The 20704-nt window shown below is 43.8% G+C and overlaps 1 protein-coding gene across 1 annotated transcript; it reads right to left on the reverse strand.

Moving 5' to 3' along the window:
• Positions 1-89: 89 nt before the first annotated feature.
• tspan33b (tetraspanin 33b) lies at positions 90-19397 on the reverse strand. The gene is made up of 8 exons (XM_069687069.1): positions 19302-19397; positions 13243-13300; positions 12632-12759; positions 12373-12447; positions 6469-6555; positions 5939-6071; positions 1476-1633; positions 90-158 (listed from the first exon to the last, which is right to left on the reverse strand). The coding sequence occupies exons 1-8, from the start codon at positions 19395-19397 to the stop codon at positions 90-92; spliced, it is 804 nt and encodes a 267-aa protein (XP_069543170.1).
• Between the last annotated feature and the right edge of the window lie 1307 nt (positions 19398-20704).

Below are 20704 nucleotides of genomic sequence, written 5' to 3' on the forward strand. Positions count from 1 at the left end.
CAGATGTTCGTGCACACGTCGGAGGAGCTGAGCTGAGTACTGCAAGTTCTTTTTCTTCCCTCTTCCTCCTCCCTCGTGTCGGCCCGCTCTCACAACACTGAGGTAATCTCGTCTTGGATCTGAGAGATCAGGATCTGGGACAGCACGATGCCTGCAATCTAGAGGACGGCAGCAGCCACTTTACATCACAGAACAATACAGCCTGTGCCCAACGTCTCGAGCTCCCTCAGAGGGGTGTCGTAACGCTCAGCTGGCACAGTATTTCAAAAAAGGATGAGGCTTGTGATATGCAAGTGACATGAATTAAGACTTCAAAACTTGACAACACAATTATTTCACTGACACAATCCAAAGTGTTTCTCAAACCAAGAGCACACAAATGGCGGCGAACAGATCTTTTCAATAATCATCGATATGGTTTAAATTTGGCATTTAAAGCAGGCTAATCTAATCAAAGTGTTTCGTTCGGATGTGCAAGACAAAGAAGAGATCATCATCAGATTGACTGCACATCAAAGCAACCAGAATACGAATGCAATTGTTGACAGGACTCATGGGTAATTCACATGCTTCCCCCATTGCAGGATCTTTTGGGACCCAATCAGGCGGATGTGAGAGCGAGGAAAGGCGGGGCTAAAGATCCGATGGCTTACAGTACGCTGTGTTAGAGAACAGTGTGACGGTACCTGACTCATTCTGATAAGTGTTCTGACTAATTATGTGGAGGCTTCTTTTGATAAGTGCTAATTTGATTTCATGCGCGATCTAACATATTGACTTGGGTTAATAACAACACTTAAAGCTGTAGGTGTGTTGTGCAGCGGTGCTCAGTGAGTAGGAAGATATCTTATCCTCCTCTCTGTGGCTCATAATCCTACATCATCACATGCAGACCTTTATCCCGGTTGCACATTAACCTGCACTTTCAGACTACAACAGAGTAATAAAAGAATAATGTGCAGTAAAAAATTTCATCGTCCCTTTGAGCCGAGTTATTGCCGTCTAGGTATAACCCTCCATTTTAAATCAGTTCTATCCCACTGGTTTCACATTAACCCTGCACCCTGTTGGTTCCTTTTAAAATAACATTTTTATTAGTTTTTGTCGGGGTTATTCTTCGTGAGACAATCTGTTCTTGTGCAGGAAGCTCTCAGATTGTTGTTTGTCTGAGTGTGACTTCAGAAAAAGTGCAGGGTCCTGATTGATGAGGTGTCGCTGCAGCCCGGTCCACGTGCACCATCTGAGTGTGCCTTCGAGTGAGCAGGGCCCCGTCAATATGTTGATTGCTACACGCTCAGTCTGGTCAGCCTCCAGGTGATGCCGCCATCGACTCGTTCTTGTGCGTGTGTGTGTGTGTGAGCTTATTTAAGATAAGACTTGAGTCATTTTACCCGAGAGCTGTCCGAGGTGTTGCAAATGAGTGTTGCAAAGAGAGCACAGCCAGCATTAAGTAGGTGCATGTGTTTTGAGGTTACCTGAGGTAAGGCCAGACCCAGCGCCAGAGCCCCCACCAGCAGCAGGTGAGACTCGATCCACATCACTGCTCTGTCTGCACAGCCCACCGGGTAGATTGACTTGTTTGCCTCCAGGTAGTTTTGGGTTTGAACCCCAAATCCACACATGGTGTTGATCACTGTCTGCACGCCAGATGAAGAAGACAGGGAGACGGAACACATGAGGATTTCATCTAGCTCTTTGTCTTGTCAATAAAACCTGAAACAGTGTTCAGGCGATGCCTTCTCAGACTGACATTTCATATCATTTGTGTGATTTTGTGATGATACAGATAAACTATAGTGACAGCTGAGGAGGCCTGTTGACTGTAGAGACTTAGAGGGGGAAAGAAGAGGAAAGAAAACTACAAGCAAGTGATTCAACAGGGTCTGTTTGATGTGAAGAGGAGGTGCTGCTCAGTCCCTGAAGCAGTCATGCAGTTACAGGCTCTGAACAGCAGGTTGCAGCACTGCATCAGCTCCTCTACACTTTAATTAATTGATTTTTCACCCATGTAGAAAAGGTTGCTGTGATCTGTTTTCCGTGTAGCATGATGTTTAATCAATAATGGTGTGATGGATCTACATGCACTCTTTAGTTTTCTGTCTTCACACAAACTAGGAGGAATTGTCTGTGGTGACCTGTAAGCTGCTCTGCTGTGTGTCTGCACGAAGGACAGACAGGCTGAGTGTCTGCGGGGGGGTTTAGATTCATGCACGATGACTGTATCTGCATATATACTGTGCTTGCATGCACACTTATCTGTATAAATTTAATAGGTACGTGCAGGCGGCTGTGTGAGTCGATTCTTTGTAACAAAATATTAGCTTACATATTGAAACAGGTAAATCCTCACTGCCAGCAGCGTAACAAAGGCTGCTTCATGCTACTGCAGATCAGCGCTGTGTGGCCGTTAGATCCCTGTTGGTTAGCTTATACGTGTGTCTGCAGTTTGTCTGGCTTAATTATAGAAACTTTCCCTTGATTATAATATAATTATGAGCTTTTTTTAGACGCAAATCACCTCACGGAGATGGCCTCATGTCTCACTAATGCACTCAAGAGTCTCACAACAATCATTCTTGCAAGCTGCATCTTCTTCACAAGAAAGAAAGTGGTTGGTCATTACCAGAGCACTTCTATGCACAACAACCTGCTTCTCCCTGGGGAGAGGAAAGTAATACCAGCAGCACTTTATACCTGCAGATGCAGACGTGTTGATGCTGCCTCCAGGCAAAGATAAAAATAGCTGCATGCTGTTTTGACACTCTTGTGTACTTTTTCAATGTCAAAATAATACAAATACAGTTTGTCATTGTCGGGAAACTCGGCTACATTCAGCGTCCACAGATAATTTATGGTCTGGTGGGTTGTTTAGATAATTTATGATTCAAATGCTTAAAGATATTTGTTATTGTATGTTTTCAAATATCAACCTCTCGGTGTGGAGTGGAGTGTTGGGAATCAGCACCGAAACTTCAACCATCGACCAGTAAGGGCCCGATCAGACAGAACGCGCTTTGCAGGCTGTAAAATGCGAGGAGCACCGCACTGCCTTTTTTGTGGAAGAAAACACCCGATCAGACAGAGCGCGTTTTAGCAGCTGGGGGCGGCTTTTTTTCCCTACTGTTGTTAAGGCAACCACCGAATCATTAGCTGTCATTAACTTAACCGTTACATTGTAAACTGACAGAAGGCTCGCCTCTCCTTTCATCCAATTGGACAATAAGAAAAAACACCCATGACCTCGGGCGCTTTTCTGCTTTGAGTTGAAGTTTTTGCAACTCGAGGCGCTCGGAGCGTTTCCTCAAAAACGCGAGGCGCACAGAGCGGTAAAAAGCGAAGCGCTCTGCAAAGCGAAAGCAGCACGCAAAAAGCTCTCATTGAAAACAATGACAAAAAAGCCGCCCCCAGCTGCTAAAACGCGTCCTGTCTGATCGGGCCCTAAGTCTGGTCATCTGCTTTTTCACTTAATTCATTCAACCTGATAAAGAGTTCATGTGTCAGCGACTAACATATTCATTTAAAGCCGTGGTACAGCAGCAGTGCGAGGAGCAGATAACTTACTATTTTTACATGAAAGTAATAATCTCGAAAATGTCCATGTAAATACATGTCTGTAAATAAAAGTCTCTATCTCTCACAGTATGAGGTAACATGATGGTGACTGAGCCTATGGCCCACTGATGAAAGCCTTTGCATTTGCAGTATATAGTATTATTACAGACTGGGTGTCTGTGGCGACTTCACAAAAAATCACAAGCGGCGCCCAGTTAGTGACGCGTTTTTCATCAGCCAGCAGTGGTTGGTCATCAAGAGAGGGTAGGCGGAGCTAAGCGGCTGCTTTTCCGCTCTCTGCAAGTGTTGTGAGTAAACAGAAATCTACTATGGCTGAACAAACAAAGAAAAGATGGATGACCACAGATACAACTTCAACAAGAAGTGAAAATCCAAAGAAGAAGAAACAAACTCGACGCTCAGATGAAGCAAACAGTCTGAAAAGGAAAGCGACCGTCAGCCAGGAAAATCAAGAGTTACAACCGGAGCCAACCGTGGACGTCACACATGCAGCACTGTGTGGATATCTGGGAAGTGTGCTCCCACAATTACCGCTTATCACCATAGGGGCCGCCAAAGAGACAGAACTAAGATCTTAACTGAGATTACAACTTTAGGCAAAGAAACATGTCTATTTAAAAGCTGTAAACCAAAGCTGTTTGAATCCCAGCAGTTCATCAGTCTGGGTCCAGGTTAAAGCTCAATGCTGTTAGCATGTCTGTTAACAAGCTCTTGTTGACGGTGCATATAAGAATATAAACATTTGTTGGCAAATAAGTCTTTGGCCAAATCCCAATCTCGACACTCACAGACTCTCAGACTCTGAGGCTCGGTAAGTGTGTGAGTTCTTAGTGCCGTCCCACTGTCATATCACCAAGTGTGTGAGGGCTCTGATGTGGACTTACAACGCCAAATTACTGACTTTCCTTGAGTCTGCATATCTGCAGACCTCCTTTGGTAGTTACCCAGAGTTCATAGCCAACTTGGTGACATATACAAACGTGATTGCCCAGCCCCTAACTAAATGTAAACAAATGTTCCTATATTGAAGTAGTAATAAATAAAGTTTGAACCCTAAATGTAAACAAAGCAAGCATGGAGGTGACAGGAACCATAAATATGTTTATCTGTGAATGACAACATGTGATCACCGTTAGAGATGCTTTTGTTTTTCAGCTAAATATTTGCAAAGAATTAAAAATAACGGCTTTCTGACTTTTGATCGTTAGCTAAAATATGTTCTTGGTGCTCTGCGGCTAAATGTTGCAGATTGATTGGTTGAAATTGGTTGGTCCTAGCTTACGTAAGCACACAGGATTTTTTTTTTACTGGAACAAAAAATGATCGTATTTTGATATAAGAATAGGAAGAAATGGATTTTCTGTATTTTTTTTGCCTATATTGTCAAACAGATGCACAATATTACCGGGGATGTGATCTAAAAGGATTAAAAGACATTTTTCATTTCACCTCGACTTAAAAAAAAGTTATTTAATGGCGCGACTTGTTTCCAGGCAACCTGTGATGCATGATAGCGTGTCCCATGCCTCGTTTGTATGCAGTATTTAAACCTGTGGTTGTCAAAGTGGGGTCCTCTGTACCCTGGGACGAAATAATTAGAATACATTTATAATACATTTTAAAATTGTTCTGAATCATTAAAAACATATTGTGTCCATTGCCCCCCCCTCACGTTAGCTTTGGACCAATAGAAACTGACATGATTGTGACACATGACGTCAGCCTGTGAGGGTTCAGTGCTTAGGCGTTAGGGTGGAGATTGGGACTGGGCCTATCGCAGCATCATGGTATTCAGAGAACTATGGTTTCTAAGGATACCTTGTTGTTGCCTGTAAGTTGTGAAAGCTGAACTCTTAAGTGCAGGTCTGATACTTCCTTAAACGTGAAGACGCTGTGTCTCCTTGTTAACTCACTCAGTTGTGTTTCTTTGAAACCTTTGTTGAAGCATTCCTCTGAGACCTCTTTCACAGCTGCCTGCTGGCTTCAACGTAACTACAAGTCCTCTTTACAGCAGTGTTTTAAAGTTACAGTTTTAACAGAAGCTTTTACATCTGTGTGTCCACACTGTTTAGCTTATAGGTGGGTGATCTACTCGTAACACTGGCGGTTATATCCCTGGCTACTCTATCAGCAATCTAGTCCTGCCTGCTGTGGCTTCAGTGAATGAATGTGCATCTGAATGACTATTAGAATAGAACCTGATGAGCCGGTTGGCACCTTGCACACAAGACCCCACCATCTGTGTATGACTTTGTGTGTGAATGAGATTAATAATATGTAGTCTGAAGTGCTTTGAGTCATCAGAAGAGTAGAAGTGCCCTATATAAGTGCAGTCCATTTACCATATGTCTACAAAGAGAGGCACTCACCTCTCCAGGAACAGGCGTGCAGCAGGAGTAAGGCACACCACAGCGCTCAGAGCTCGGGTTCTCATGTGTACAATTAAAGTACAGGTTCCAGGACCAGTCTGTGTAGTTGTTCCACCCACAACACTTGAACTGAGTGAAAGAGAGAGAGAGGGGAGCTCAGGTGTATATTTAGAAACATGCTCCTGCTCTGCACTGTACATCCTGCCAGTCTGGGCTTCTCCCATGGGGAAACCCGGGCTCACGAGTGTGCCAGTGTGTGCAGATGGAAGAGGGATGTCACCTGAGGAGAGCCACAGAGTGCAGGAAGTGTATGTAACATGTGACCTCTCATGTGGAAAACCCTCACTCAGGCCAAAATCACAGAGAGAGGACATGCAGCTCTGTGGTCTCTGGTTGTGGTTTCCTGGTTTAGAGCTCAGACAGATTCAATAAACCACTAACTGTGATCAATCTGAAGAGGAGTGTGATATTGAGAGCTTTATACACAGGCACAGCCTCTCTAGCTAAGTGCAGTTGGCCACAGCACCTCTTTCTGGATGTAATCCATCAGATCCAGGTCATCCCTGTAGTGCGTGATGGCTTTCTTCACAAACTTCCCCAAAGCATCCCGAGTCTAACAGAGGAGACACAAGGGAGGTTATACAAAGAATAATAGCTCTTATATTAACGCTGCCATGTTCTGAAGAAATTAAATCTGTTAAATATTAATAGCTTAATTAAAGCTGCCGGAGGATAATTTATCTATAAATGTCTCTGTAACCAGGCTCCTGAGGTTCTCCGTGACGTGGTGAACCCTCTCAGGTTGTGTGGCTCAGTTAATTACTCGAGTCGTGTGTTGGAGAAATTACTCAGTTCCTTTTGTGAAACCCCCGTTGGACAGACGCTGTAGAAATCCTCACACAACCAGAAGCTGATCACATCCACGACTACATCGCATCAGACTGTCTCAGGAGTGGTCAGGCATGTATGTGTGGTCCTTCAGGGCCTGTTACTTGGACGACATCTCCTTTAACAGCGTCTATAATTTTGATTTGCATAACGTTATTTATGTGTGCATTGTTGCATTTAACTGCAAATGTATGTTTTTATTAAAGGCCATCTAGAGACGTATTTCAGCTTTTAGCCTACAGATGCAGCACTGGTCTCCTCATTGAATATTCTATGTTCATGCTTATGTCCGTATAAATATAAATAGTAGTAGATGTCTGAGGGGGACGCATTAAATCCTCTTGTTTGCATTGTATGAGCGTCCTGTGGGATGTATCGCCACAACACAGCAGCAGAGAGGAGCTGCTGCTGCAGTGTGATGGCTGCAGGAGTGCAGCATAACAATGATAATAAAACCATTCATGCCTCCGAGATCAATACACACGATGCATGCCCAATGAAGAGCACACACACACACACACACACACACACACACACACACACACACACACACACACAGGTTTAGTGCTGTTTCAGCTGCACCAGATAACATGTGAACTTAGACGTTTGTTATTGTAATGTGGTAATTTCCATCAGCCGCTTCACAGCTGAATATACACAGATGAAATATAAATGGATTACATTGATTTGTTAGAATAATCCGTAATGATGATTCCAAACTTAATGAGGTTGATTCAGACATTAAAGTCGTGTGTTACTTTATATTAGCAGCTTTCTTTGTCTATTATAATGTATTCCTTTGCAGAGTATCAATGAGGCCTTGCATTGTTAATATTTAGTTTTTCTATTCTCTAAAATAATTAGTGTTTGAAAAGGTATTTAATGCAAATCTCATCCTTTAAAACCCCTGAAAACAAGGAGGGCCATGGTTACACAGCCCGGGTTCACATGTAATTTATGCTAATAGGTGCACTGTATGCTAATAAGCTGCTGAACTTTAAAATTTCATTCAGCTCAAATGAACCTCTGTGAGCGCTTTGCTGAAGGCTCTCCGGATTGTTCGTGTTATAACCCGTGTTAGAGCAGGTTATTTTTGATAAATACTGCAAGCTGTATCAAAATAGCCCCAAATCTTTATCCCGAGGTCGTTCCACTAAACTGTGTTTGGATTTTTACTGCGTCCCCCCCACCCTTCCATCTGCTTGTCTCTCCACGTGGTACAGTACGCTTGTGGGCCTGGGAGCCCACCGTCACACCTCCCCATGTCATTAGTGGAAAAGTCTCCTTCAAGGGATCTGTTGAAATGGAACATTTGGTTCCACTTTGAAGTGCCGGAGCATTTGAATCATTTAGCGAGGAAGGATGCTGGGAGGGTTGTTAAACTGCGCTGTTTAGCAGCAGGCAGTCCGAGCGCTGGCAGAGAACACAAGGGAGAGGAGAGGTATCATCAGACACCAGGCACCTCGCCACCAAACACTCTGATGCTGGCTGTTGTGCTTTTATTCCCAGTGGAGCCCTAATGGGATGTTACTGTAGGAGATAAGTGGATGCTAGAGGGGGGATTGTTCCTTCACTGGAGCCTCTGAACCAGTCACTAGGGTCGTATTCAGGCATACTCAGACATGTGTACATGTTCTCACCTGTCGTCACTTTTATTCACTGATTCCCTCATGGACGATTTTCCAACACAAACACATTTCATGCACAAAAACCTGCATGAGCTACGTTTATTGTGACACTAATATATTTTCATCCGGTTACAACTGTTGAAGGCTCCGTATTAATTAGTCCCAAGCAGCCACTTCTGCTTTATTACAACTTGACTATTATTATCAAAGCTTTTGCCATTATTCTGGCAAAGGTAGTCACAAAATCATAAAATGGTTTGAAGGTAAAATAAGATCAGCCCCTGTTTGGAGAAGCTTGCAAGAGTACTGAGACAGAAGCTAAGCTATGTACCGCTGTGGACGTGGGGGACTTTAAAAGAGCACAGAATACAAGTTCAAGTGTACATGATATATTGAATATTTTTTTCTAGGGATGCACGATATTATCGGCACGTTATCGGTATCGGCCGATATTGGCTTAAAAATTAACCAATAAAATAATGGGCTGCTGCATACTTGATTAAATGCCCGACCTCAGCGCAATGTCCCCGGCACGAAGAAGACCTGCGCGGCGCAGCGTGATGATGTCACGTGTGTCTACCTGCAGCATGAGAGAGTTAGAAGCCAAAATGTCCGTGGCGTGGAAGTTTTTCAAAGTGTCCGAAACAGATAACAAAGCTGCTATTTGCAATGACTGCTCAGCTTCGGTGATGCGAGGAGGAGCCAAGGCAAAGTCTTTCAACACTACAAACTTGATTAACCATCTCAAGACCCGTCACCCCGACCGCTGTAACAAATGTGATAAGAGTATCACCATTATACTGTACGCTCATTCCAATACAGAAGAGAGTTGATGATCTCTGCAATTAGGTGTGCGGGAAAAAAATATCGGTATCGGTAATCGGCTAAATGAGTTGTAAAATATCGGCATATCGGATATCGGCAAAAAATCCAATATCGTGCATCCCTATTTTTTACTGCTTTACCTTGCTGTCAGACAGCCCTTTCCTTTGACACTTTGTTTGTCTCAGCCATACAAGTTCTGTATTCCCCCGCATATACGCTGTAGACCAGCTGGTCTGATCAGAAAGAGATGTGGCCAGCACAGGCTCAAACTTCCCTTGGGACTGTACAAACGAAGAGTGTCATGATCACCATATACACCGATCAGCCATAACATTATGACCACCTGCCTAATATTGTGTAGCTCCCCTTTTGCCACCAAAACAGCCCTGACCCATCGAGGCATGGACTCCACTAGACCTCTGAAGGTGTGCTGAGGTATCTGGCACCAAGACGTGATCAGCAGATCCTTTAAGTCCTTTAAGTTGCAAGGTGGGGCCTCCATGGATCGGCCAAGTCAACACCTTGAACTCGTCGTTCCTCAAAGCATTCCTGAACCATGTCTGCAGTGTGGCAGGGCGCATCATCCTGCTGAGAGAGGCCACTGCCATCAGGGAATACTGTTCCCATGAAGGGGTGGACTTGGTCTGCAGCAATGTTTAGGTAGGTGGTACGTGTCAAAGTAACATCCACATGAACGGCAGGACCCAAGGTTTCCAGCAGAACATCGCCCAAAGCATCACACTGCCTCCGCCGGCTCGCCTTCCTCCCATAGTGCATCATGGTGCCATGTCTTACCCAGGCGCACATGCACCCAGCCATCCACATGATGTTAAGAAAACATGATTCATCAGACCAGGCCGCCTTCTTCCATCGCTCCCTGGTCCAGTTCTGATGCTCATGTGTCCATTGGAGGCATTTTTGGCAGTGGACAGGGGTCAGCACCCCTGACTGGTCTGCAGCTACACAGCCCCATACCCAACAAACTGTGATGCTCTGTGTGTTCTGACACCTTTCTATCAGAACCAGCATTAACTCTTTCAGCAGTTTGAGCTTCAGTAGCTCTTCTGTTGGATAGGACCACACAGGCCTTCACTCCCCATGTGCATCAATGAGCCTTGGACTCATGACCCTGTCGCTGGTTCACTGGTTTTCCTTCCTTGGACCTCTTTTGGTAGGTACTGATCGCTGCAGACCGGGAACACCCCACACAAGCTGCAGGTTTGGATGCTCTGACCCAGTCGTCTAGCCGTCATAATTTGGTCCTTGTAAAAGTCGCTCATATCCGCAACTTCAAGTAGGTTGTCTTTCAGTTGGAAGGTTGGCAGTTTAATTCCTCCTGCAGTCTAAATGTTGAAGTGTCCTTGGGCAAGACACTGAATCACTGAGGATTGCTCTCGAGGGATTAGCCTGCGGTGTGTGAATGTGTTTTAATGTGAATAGTTAGATCCTGATGGGCAGATTAGTTAGATTAGATCAGTGTATGAATGTGTGTGTAAGGGTGAATGTGACATGTTGTGTAAAAGCACTTTGAGTGGTCTAACGTCTAGAAAAGAGCTTCATAAGTGCAGTCCATTTACCATTTACTATGATACTGGCCTCAGACAGCTGAGGCTAGCTGCACTGAATAAAGCCATCAACACTCAACAGGCAAAATACAAAGCTCCACTTCTTCAGTGACCATTTTTCTGAAGAGCAATATGTAAACCATTGTGAAATATGCCAGCTAGACATTTGCTAGAGCGCTGCTGAAACCAACTATCAGGTGAGATAGCACTAAACAGTTGAAATGACACAATGAAGTGGAGGACTCACTAAAGGATTGCACAGCTTTTGCACCCGCTATAAGAGCTGTCACGCTTTGAGTTACCACTGATCATGACAACTATTCCAACTTTTGTGTGATCAAAAATTGTAAATACCGTCTGTTAATAATATATTGGTATTGTTATAATCAGGGGATCAATCAGTGATCCTGCACACGGGCACGACGCACCACACGGGTTCTTTTATGGACAAGCTGCAGTTGTGCGCTGTGTTACAGAGAGTGAAACACCGGTAAACACCTGTCGAAGTTGGGCTACTTTTGAAGAGACTGGAGAGCATAGGGGCCGCGGCCGGCAATTTTTTACTCCCACAAACCCCCCAACCCCCACCCCGGCCGCCCATCAGTTGCCAGATTGCCAGTGCGAGCCTGGTGCTATCAGCGGCCGCAATCCATTCTTAGTGGTTTCCCTCCTCTCTCTTTCAGCCCATCTCATCTGCAAAAGCTATCTGTTCTCTGGGTCATAAAAGTGTCGTCTTGTCTCCACTGTGAACGGCATTATCTCGTTTCCGTGACAATTTTATTTCTCTGTATTTGTTTGTCTCCTCTATAACCTGCTGATCTGATGGGGCAGGTGTAGGAACATGGATGTTGCCTGATAAAAAGTCATAGTGAAAAAGGAAAGAGCTGTAATAGACAAGGCAAAGCTAAATCAAAATATAGAAATGACCTACAGTAAGTTGTTTTTTTATGTGTCTTATAAGTTTGCTCCAAACCCGCAGCGGTACATAGCTCAGCTTACGTGTCGCTACTGTGGCAAGCTTCTCTAAGCAGGGGCTGTGCTGACCACCATCCACATGCTGTGTATCGGCAACCTCATACAACCCCACTTAAAAAAGTCGGAACTATCCCTTTAAGTCTTTGCCTCCGAGGGAGAAAATAAGGATGTTTTCCTTCCTTTTGTGAGACACACATTTTCAGGGCTCTCGGGCTGCGACACAAACAGTGTAGTGCTGATGTAGATGTGTTTTTTTCTGTGTATGCTGTGTGGCAATAACAATACATTCCCCCCTTGAGCTCATTGGGCCCTTCTGTGGCTTCCATGCCTTATTAACTTTTATACACTGTCGTTTACAAATGCACAGGATGTCCAAAAGCTGGGAGAAAATACACTAAATCAATGGAGCTAAGGGGGCATGCATGGTCGATTTAGGTGTCGCTGTGGAGGAGAACTCGGAGCGAATGTGTCCTTTTCAAGTGAATTTCTGTTACTGGATAACTGAGCTAGAGAGCGGCATGGTCAGGGCAGGGACCACCGCACACGTACCTGATCTGAGTAGAAGAAGCCCAGAATTGCGATGGCAAGCTGGGTGAGGAAGACCAATGTCAGGCTGAAGGAGAACTAGGGTGAGGAAAGAGAGGAATATTAAAAGAACGTCTGACTAAGAGAGAATCATAACAGACTGTCAGATTTGTCGTTACACATGAGATGTAAGACTTGGCTTTGGATTAAATGTAATTTGAGCTACCATATCAGAAGCAAAAGAAAGCGCCAGTATTAGTAATGTGCCTGTTATGTCTATTACTGTCTTGAGGAGGCGAATGTTCTCTCGGAGCGCTCCGATGCAGCCACAGAAGGTGATGAAGAACATGACCACCCCCACCACAATTAGGATGACAGCCGGGTCGATCAGGAACGTGTCCCGCACCGTGTCTGGCACAGAGACAGGAACACAACAGCCTGTTTAGACATCTGTCCTCCTCTATTCTACCTTTATCTCATTTCCTCCCTGTCATTATTTTCATTATTTGTCTACCCTTTTTTTCTAACCTTGATTCAGACACATTCCCTCTCTCACCCTGTTGTCCCCGCCTCTCCTACACTGGCTGCTTCATTCTCTTAAATATCAATGACCCTTTGTGGATTAAACCGGGTACAGGAGCGTAATCAGCGGGACGAGCCCAGGTTAATCCTTTCTGTAGTCCATCCACGTAATATTACAAATGAAACCTGAAAATAATGACCAGTGTTGAGACAGGATTAAGCTAAAAGTTGCCGACCTACAAAACGTGACAAGCTCGTCAGGTGTGCAGCTGAAACCGGCCAGCAGGTACGAACTGAATGGACTTTATGTTAGAACATTCTCTATTTATGGTTTAGCAGAAATTTGTTTTGGTGAATGTGTCATTTATTTACCTGTGGCTTTCTGGACTTTTGCATACACCCCAATGGCAACAATCAACAAGGAGAAAACCTGGGGAAAGGAGAAGAAGAGCAAGAAACATTATTCCCAAAATCATTCCCTAAAAGTTGGATAAGAATTTGGGATTGACGACTGTATATAAAGATGGATGACGTGTCTCCACCTCCCCTCATTGTACACAAATGAAGCCAAAATCCCCCCCGCAGCGGGTGCTGTCATCTAGTGCATTTGTATCCAGAGTGTGTGCAGTAGAGATAGGTGCAGCTGCAGTATTGACGTCCCACCCCTTCCTCTTCCCAAAACACACATTGACCTTTGGCCTTGGCGTGTTGGAGCCCTCAGGTGGGCTCAGTCTGCAGCAGAACAGCTTCTTGTGTCGGTCTGAAGCAGATATTCACGCTTCTGTAAAGTTCAATGACTGATGAAAAAAACATTATTTTTTTTCATCCCACTTATTTGGTTCACTTTACAACCTATTAAACTCATTAAAGCATGAAACGTTGCTCATTTAGGACAAGCGAGCTGGCATTCACAGACCATTCATACTTTCCAAAATATTCCAGGTTCCAAACATTTTGGGCTTTTTCAGGTTAATTCAACTTTTTCACATCATTCATACTTTATTCACAGTGACCTTTCAGAGTTCATGAGGTTTTCAGCCCTTCAGGGCGTCTTACATTCGTGTGTATTGCGTGTAATGTTCAGACTCAGAGTGTGTGATGTCATCGTCAGAGTAAGAGGCTGTTGAAAATATCTTGGACTATGTCAACTGAGCCCACCATTTTCCCTCCACATACATAATTAAGGCATCAAATCGTAGGTATTCTTGTGCTGCTTGTGTTAGACGGGTAATCAAAGCAAAAGAAAGAACACTTTTGCCAGGAGATGCTAACTGAAGCAGAAACCTGACCAGCTGCTCCATCTGCTCCAATGTTAAATCTTGAATGTGAGCACTTTTGTATTTCGCTGCCCTGGCCACTTCTCTGGCAGTACAGACATGACATTTACATGACTGCTTCATCAGAGTGTAATGGTGCTCTGATGTGATCTGTTTGCTGATAGCATTTACAGGCTTGGCATACTGACAGAAGTTTGAGATGGTGTTTTCACCTGAAATCTCAATGAAATCAACTGTCCCACCAAGGAGTCACACAGCTGTTACTAAGTTACTATCACCACGGCAACATTTGAGTTCAGTTGACTGTATAAAGATGGATGATGCATTTCCAACTTCTCTCATTGTAAAAAATGAGCTGCTCGTTAGCCACTTCCGCTAACCAAAACACATCGTCAGCCTAACAAAGATCCGGCACGTCGGCGTGTTTAACAGCAGAACAGCTTCTTGTGTTGGTCTGAAGCAGATATTCATGCTTATGGAAAGTTCAGTGACTGTAGTGTTAGTGTTAGTTACGACTCCTCACGCCATTCCTCCTCTACTCTGCTACTCGGGAACAGAACGCTGCAAGAGCCGGATTTTTAACAGAGCTGTCAATCATGAGGCCATGCCCCCTTTTTATAGCATCAAATAACTAATTAAAAGTAAACTTGTCAGAAAAATGAACACTTTGACATAAATCAGCATGATAAGAACCAACTATAATGAAAAAAAAAATTATTTGACATGATTATATAGTTTGACTCATGTCCCATCTGTTAACATGGAGGAGGCGGGCTTTATGACCTATACTGCAGCCAGTCAGCAGGGGGCGATAGAGAGGGTTTGGCTTCACTTTTAGGGAGCTGTCATGTCGGCCATCTTTTTCTACGGTCTGTATGTTTGCGATCTATAAGTAGGTATTCACAGGCCTGTTTTTCTTCCTTGTGTATTCTTTGCTTGGACGTGTGAAAACGTGTTGGAAGGAAAGTATGTTCCTTTTCATGTGCTGGCTGTGTTTATAGCAGACTTTATTTTCTCTCTCAAACAGGGCAGGTGTGATAAGATTAGTGATGATGAGCTTTATCTTTGGTTGCTCAGTGTAAAGTTCCGGTAGCCGTGGCAACAGTGCCAGTTTATGTTTTTACCAACAAACAGACAGATGGATGGATGTCAGCAGCAAAAACCCTGAACATATGGGTCTCAGCTTTGATCATTTGAATTTTAAGGGTGATAATGTGGAGATTGCATTTCTCAGACAAAATCTGTCCACCATTTAAAACCTCATTTTATATATCTCTGAGTGGATCTCCGCGTCGAGTAGAACTTGACCTTGATTCGAAAAGTGTGGTTATTATCCACCCAAGCTTTACTGAGCGGTGTTTTTGTGACCCTTACAGCAGCACAGACGGAGAGGAAAAATCCCACAGGAGGGAGAGGAAGCAAGGAGTTTGTGTTTAGGATGTTGATGCCTCAGACCTGCTCTGTGCTTTTCTAAAAAAGAACACACCAAAACATCACAGTGGCATAAAAAAGGAGCTCCAACTGTGTAACACATTGAACACAAAAGAGACGTTGGCAGCCCACACTGAGCATGCAGAGGATGAGGCAAGAATTCCTCATTTAATAAGCTCTCCAAACAGTGACGCCGCGCAGGCAGAGGGAGCGGTGTGTGTGTGTGTGTGTGTGTGTGTGTGTGTGCGTCCTGTAAGTGATGGAGGTCCTGGAGGACGTGCTGTAAGGCTGCAGAGGATGGGAGTTGCCCTGACAGAAGATACATAATAGAAGAGCCAGGAGGGGGGCAAATAGGTGGAATTAGAGCTTCCTGTTGATTGCATTGTCAACACTAATTTCCCTCCTTTTCTTGATTGTTTTTCTCACCTTGGATAACAATCTGCATGGCCTGCCTTTCATTTCCAGCCTCCAGATTCACAGATAGTCTCCTGATTACTAATTGTGTCTGTGTGTGTGTGTGTGTGTGTGTGTGTGTGTGTGTGTGTGTGTGTGTGTGTGTGTGTACAGGATGCTTTTGTGTATTTGTTTTGTTTCTGTATTGGATATCTGGAGGTCGTGAGGATACCTGTTCCAAGGCATAAAAAGCAGTGGAAAAGGTGTAATTTTTATTTGGCAGCCGCCGCGTCCAGCCCGATTGTTTTGTGTTCTCTGGAGAAGTAAATTGTATGTTTTTATCTCCCTCCCATTTTTGAATCAATAATCTACGTGGACAAGACAATAGCTGACAAAACACAAGCACAGAATTTCTTTGGGAGTTTTTTTTTTTAAGATTTGTGAAGCAGTTTGTTTTTTTATCAGGATATTCTCTGTTGTGTGGGAGTGTGTTTACCTGCAGCTCCATTTGTCAGTGTGCCAGTGTGTGTGCTTATGTGAATAGGGTGACAGTGTGCATTTGCAACAGGAGGCACACACAAACACACATGCGCTGAATGTATTCCAGCTCTGTTTTCAGGCTTTTCAAAGGGATGAATCAGGCTTCTCCCCGAGGATTGTGCCGCGAGGTGAAAGCCAGCTGAACTGAGCCATGGGGACGCGGGGACAAAGGCCTGATGGATTACGGCTGCAGTGTTCACTTCTGAGCTCGCGTCTGATAAACAAAGTCAACACAGGCCGGGCTGCCGGGGCTGCAGTTATTGCTGATTGGCCCTAAACACAGTCAGGGTGCGGTACAGTGTTTGCCCCCTTGCTGTGTTTGTGTAGGAGTGGATGAACAGGGATGTAGTGGAGGTGTAGTGACTCTGTGAAGCTACAGATGTGATCCCTGTGTTTAAAGTACTGATGCGAGGGAGACAGAGGGAGATGCTCTTAACAGTGTGTGTGTCTCTCTGTGTGTGTGTGGATGCTTTAATGGCTACATGACGTCCCAGTTGTCTCCTGGCGTCTTGCTACACTAACATCATACCCGTGCGTCCTTAGTCTACCTGTTGTTACAAACTCTTTTCTTTCTGTGAACCTCCAATGACCCAAGTCGTCATCATGTAAATGTGAGTGGATTATTTCACTTTATAAATCATCTCAAAGTTGATATATAGTGGTTACAATAACTTTCAAACTACTGAACTGTCAATATTTAAGTTGTCCGTACATGCACATGTTTCATGCTAGGACAAATGCTAACCATTTTTTCCATTACTTTAAGCTAGCTATCTAAGAATAACCTAAAAGTATTAAAGGGACATTTGAATTTTTAACCTTTAATTCATTACCTTTAGTTTTTTCAACCATTAATCCAAAGCTTTTAGCTATCTGTTTCAATAATTCATCTCTTTTAGCTGACAATATTTAGCATTTATCCATCACTTTGAGTTAAATATGATGTATTAACTTATCATAATGGACAAATACTTAAGTTTGAATATTTTATTCATTCTTTTCTGCAGCCTTTTCAATAATTTATTACTTTTAGCTCAGTATTTTTTGCATTTCTGCATTACTTTTGGCTTAATTTCGACTGTTTTTCCATCACTTTTATGCTAGCGATTTTATCCATCCGTCCATTATGTAGATCGTTTATCCTGTTAAGGGTTGCAGGGGGGCTGGAGACGTTTCCAGCTGTCATTGGACAAGAGGCGGGGTTATACCTGGACTGATCGCCAGTCAGTCACAGGGCTGACACACAGAGACAGACAGTAGCTGTGTCCTAATTCAGGGGCTGCATCCTTCGAAGGAAGTATTTAAGGCAGATTGCGTCACAGCGGCGCGTCAAAGCCTGTCCCATTTTGAAGGCTCCTTCAGATGTGTCCTCTTTTTCCTGGGCCACCAAGGATCCATCGGGTGCCGAGATTAATTGGGCGCCAACTCAAACAAGATGGCAGACTCTTAAATGGCCAGAAATACACTTTATATGTAAAGGTTTTTGGTTCCAACGCGGTCGAACTTAGCTCGCAATACAAATGTTAAAAAACAAAGTATCGTTAGAATAAAAGCTTAAGTTACATGATGTCAGTTATGATAGCTAGTTAGCCCGCTAGCTACCTGCTGCTAGGCGACAGGAGCCAGGTTTGGTGATGCAAGGGTAAGGGCGGGAACAGCTGGTGGTGCAAACAGGAAATCCTTTATAGACCAGACCGTCTCATTTCAGTTCGTCCTTAGCGTCTACATTCGTAGCGAATGACTCATCCTCCAGAGACGGCCTCCTTTGAAGGATGCAGCCCCCGAACTGAGACACAGCTAACCTTTCACCCTCACATTCACACCTACGGGCAATTTAGAGCCACCAATGAACCTAACAAGCATGTCTTTGCACTGTGGGAGGAAACCTGGAGGGAAAACACGCATGCACACAGAAAGGCCCCCTGCGTCCGAACCGGTATTCTAACTAGGAACCTTCTAGCTGTGAGGCGACAGTGGTAACCAATGCACCACCATGCAGCACCTGGTGATTTCCACTGTTTATAATTAGACTTCTATTTTAACTATTGATCTATAACCTATAGATATCTGTTCAAAAATGTATTCATTATATGTAGGCTAACTGTTTGTGTGCTACTTTAAGCTACCTTTTTTAGCCATTTTGGCTAACTGTTTGGCTAACTACTTTTCACCAGCTCCCTCTCTCTTTATGTGCTGACTCAGTGCTTTGATTTATATATTTTCAAATATGAATATAAATATTTTCAACATATGTTGTACAAGTACAGCTGGTTTGGAATCACTGCTGTTTATAGCATGAACCCGAATTATGTGCAGTCCTGTTGTGAAACACTGCAGCCCACAACATATTCAACAGCAGCTTTCAAGCTACAGCCCTCAACTGAAGATATACAGAAACTTTCAGATATGGACAACCATGAGTCAGTGCACTTCTGATGTGATAAGACCACAGCACTTCACATTTGCTGCAGAGACATATGAGCAATCTTGAGTGTCCATATATAACTGTAGTAAACTTAAAATAGTAGCAGCGGGGAGGCTGGCTGCTCCTGCTGTTTGAGCTCCGGATACTTTCCGAATTATATTCCTTCATATATTATTTATAAAGTCTTCTTTGCTCGTTTTAGTTTAACTTCCTTTTCCAGCAGATCTGACATGTTTTGCCAAGCTACAGCTCCCTGATAGCTGGAGATTTGTATGCTCAGAAATATTAAGATATGGCGTTCAGGGACAGCAGAACAGCTGTGTTTTTGTCAGTTCCTGCCTGTGCATAACGACAACTGTACTCACCCAAAATAAGAAGCTGAAGAAGAAAAGAAAGTATCGGATCCAAGGGTTGACGAAGGAGAACGTCTCGGCTCGGTTCAGATTCTGCTTCCTGTCCATTGTTGGTGTTTTTACAGTCCTGTCTAGCTGTAACAAGTTGGAATATCCAGCCCACCCCGCAGAAACTCAGCCGCCATGTGAGTCTGAATAGAGGGGGTCGCTTGTCGTCTGCGGGGTGTGAGGCTGGCTAAAAAAGGGGTCATGAGGCTGTGACGTTGCCCCACCATGCTGGCAGGACCCAGAACTGTCCATGTAGGCAGGTCAGATTACACAGAAAATATCCACAGCTGACTGCAGCTGAATGGCCTACGAGCTTTGGAGTATTGTCAGCCGGCTGCCAGATTTCAGAGCTTCTTTCACCTCCATGCACTCCACGTCTCGCTCTCTTCTGTCTGTTGCCTTAAACTTCCTACATCCGGTATTTTAGGCCTTCAAACAAACTGCAAATTGTTTTAAACTTAATTGCTTCTGAAAGACTTGCACAAGTAACAGCTTTAAAGGCAGATGTTCTCCTGCAGAGAAAAACAGTAGACATAGCTGGACAATTACATCTTTGAGAGAAAGAACATCTAATGTGGTTAAATGACATCTTGCTCTTTGTTCTGATGTACTTTTCCCATTTGTCCCCGACAGTGAATCTGCTGAATTTCAGCGTAACAACAGTCAAATGAATCAAGAAGCCAACATGTCAGGCCCCGTCCTGTAATGAGATTGAGATGTACGACTGAATTGATAACTCATTTTACAAAGTGGATCATCTGTCAGACTGAACACAGGGATTATCTGAGGATGGAGTGCAGTCAAAAAAGATCACACGACTATTGAGTTAATGTAGATGTATTAAAAAATCACTGGCGGCTCTTCTCTAACTCTAACTCATGGATCAGACATGAACTCTGACCTGTCCTTGGTAAATGAAATACTGTGTGTGAATACTGAATCTCAAAGTTTGATTTTGTCTTTACTGTTACATCAAATGTCTCCTGTATAGTGACAGAAGGACACGAGGTCCCTCAGGTCGCTCGGTGCCTCGCCACAGGTACATGAAAGCTTAATGAGATTGATTTCTCTCGTTCTTAGACAGAATACAACTCTGTGTTTCGTCCCACTGACGCTCAGTTGGGCAGAAAGTGCCCGTTTTATGTTCATGAAACAATCTTTCTTTACACTTCATCTTTTGTATTGTTTAAAGGAATAACTCAAAGAGTTTTGATTTCTTGCCTAGAGTTATATGAGAGGGCTATACCACTGTCATGTAAACATGATGTAACCACCCTTAGCTGGTTGGCTTAGCTTAGCATAAAGACTATAAGTTAAATTAAGTTTGAAAGGTAACTTAAAACCATGAATGTTGTTTGTACACCAGC

The sequence above is a fragment of the Semicossyphus pulcher genome, unplaced genomic scaffold, assembly GCF_022749685.1.
Source record: "Semicossyphus pulcher isolate SPU_LCO1_2020_fin unplaced genomic scaffold, fSemPul1.0.p SCAF_8, whole genome shotgun sequence".
In the NCBI taxonomy this organism is placed as follows: Eukaryota; Metazoa; Chordata; class Actinopteri; order Labriformes; family Labridae; genus Semicossyphus; species Semicossyphus pulcher.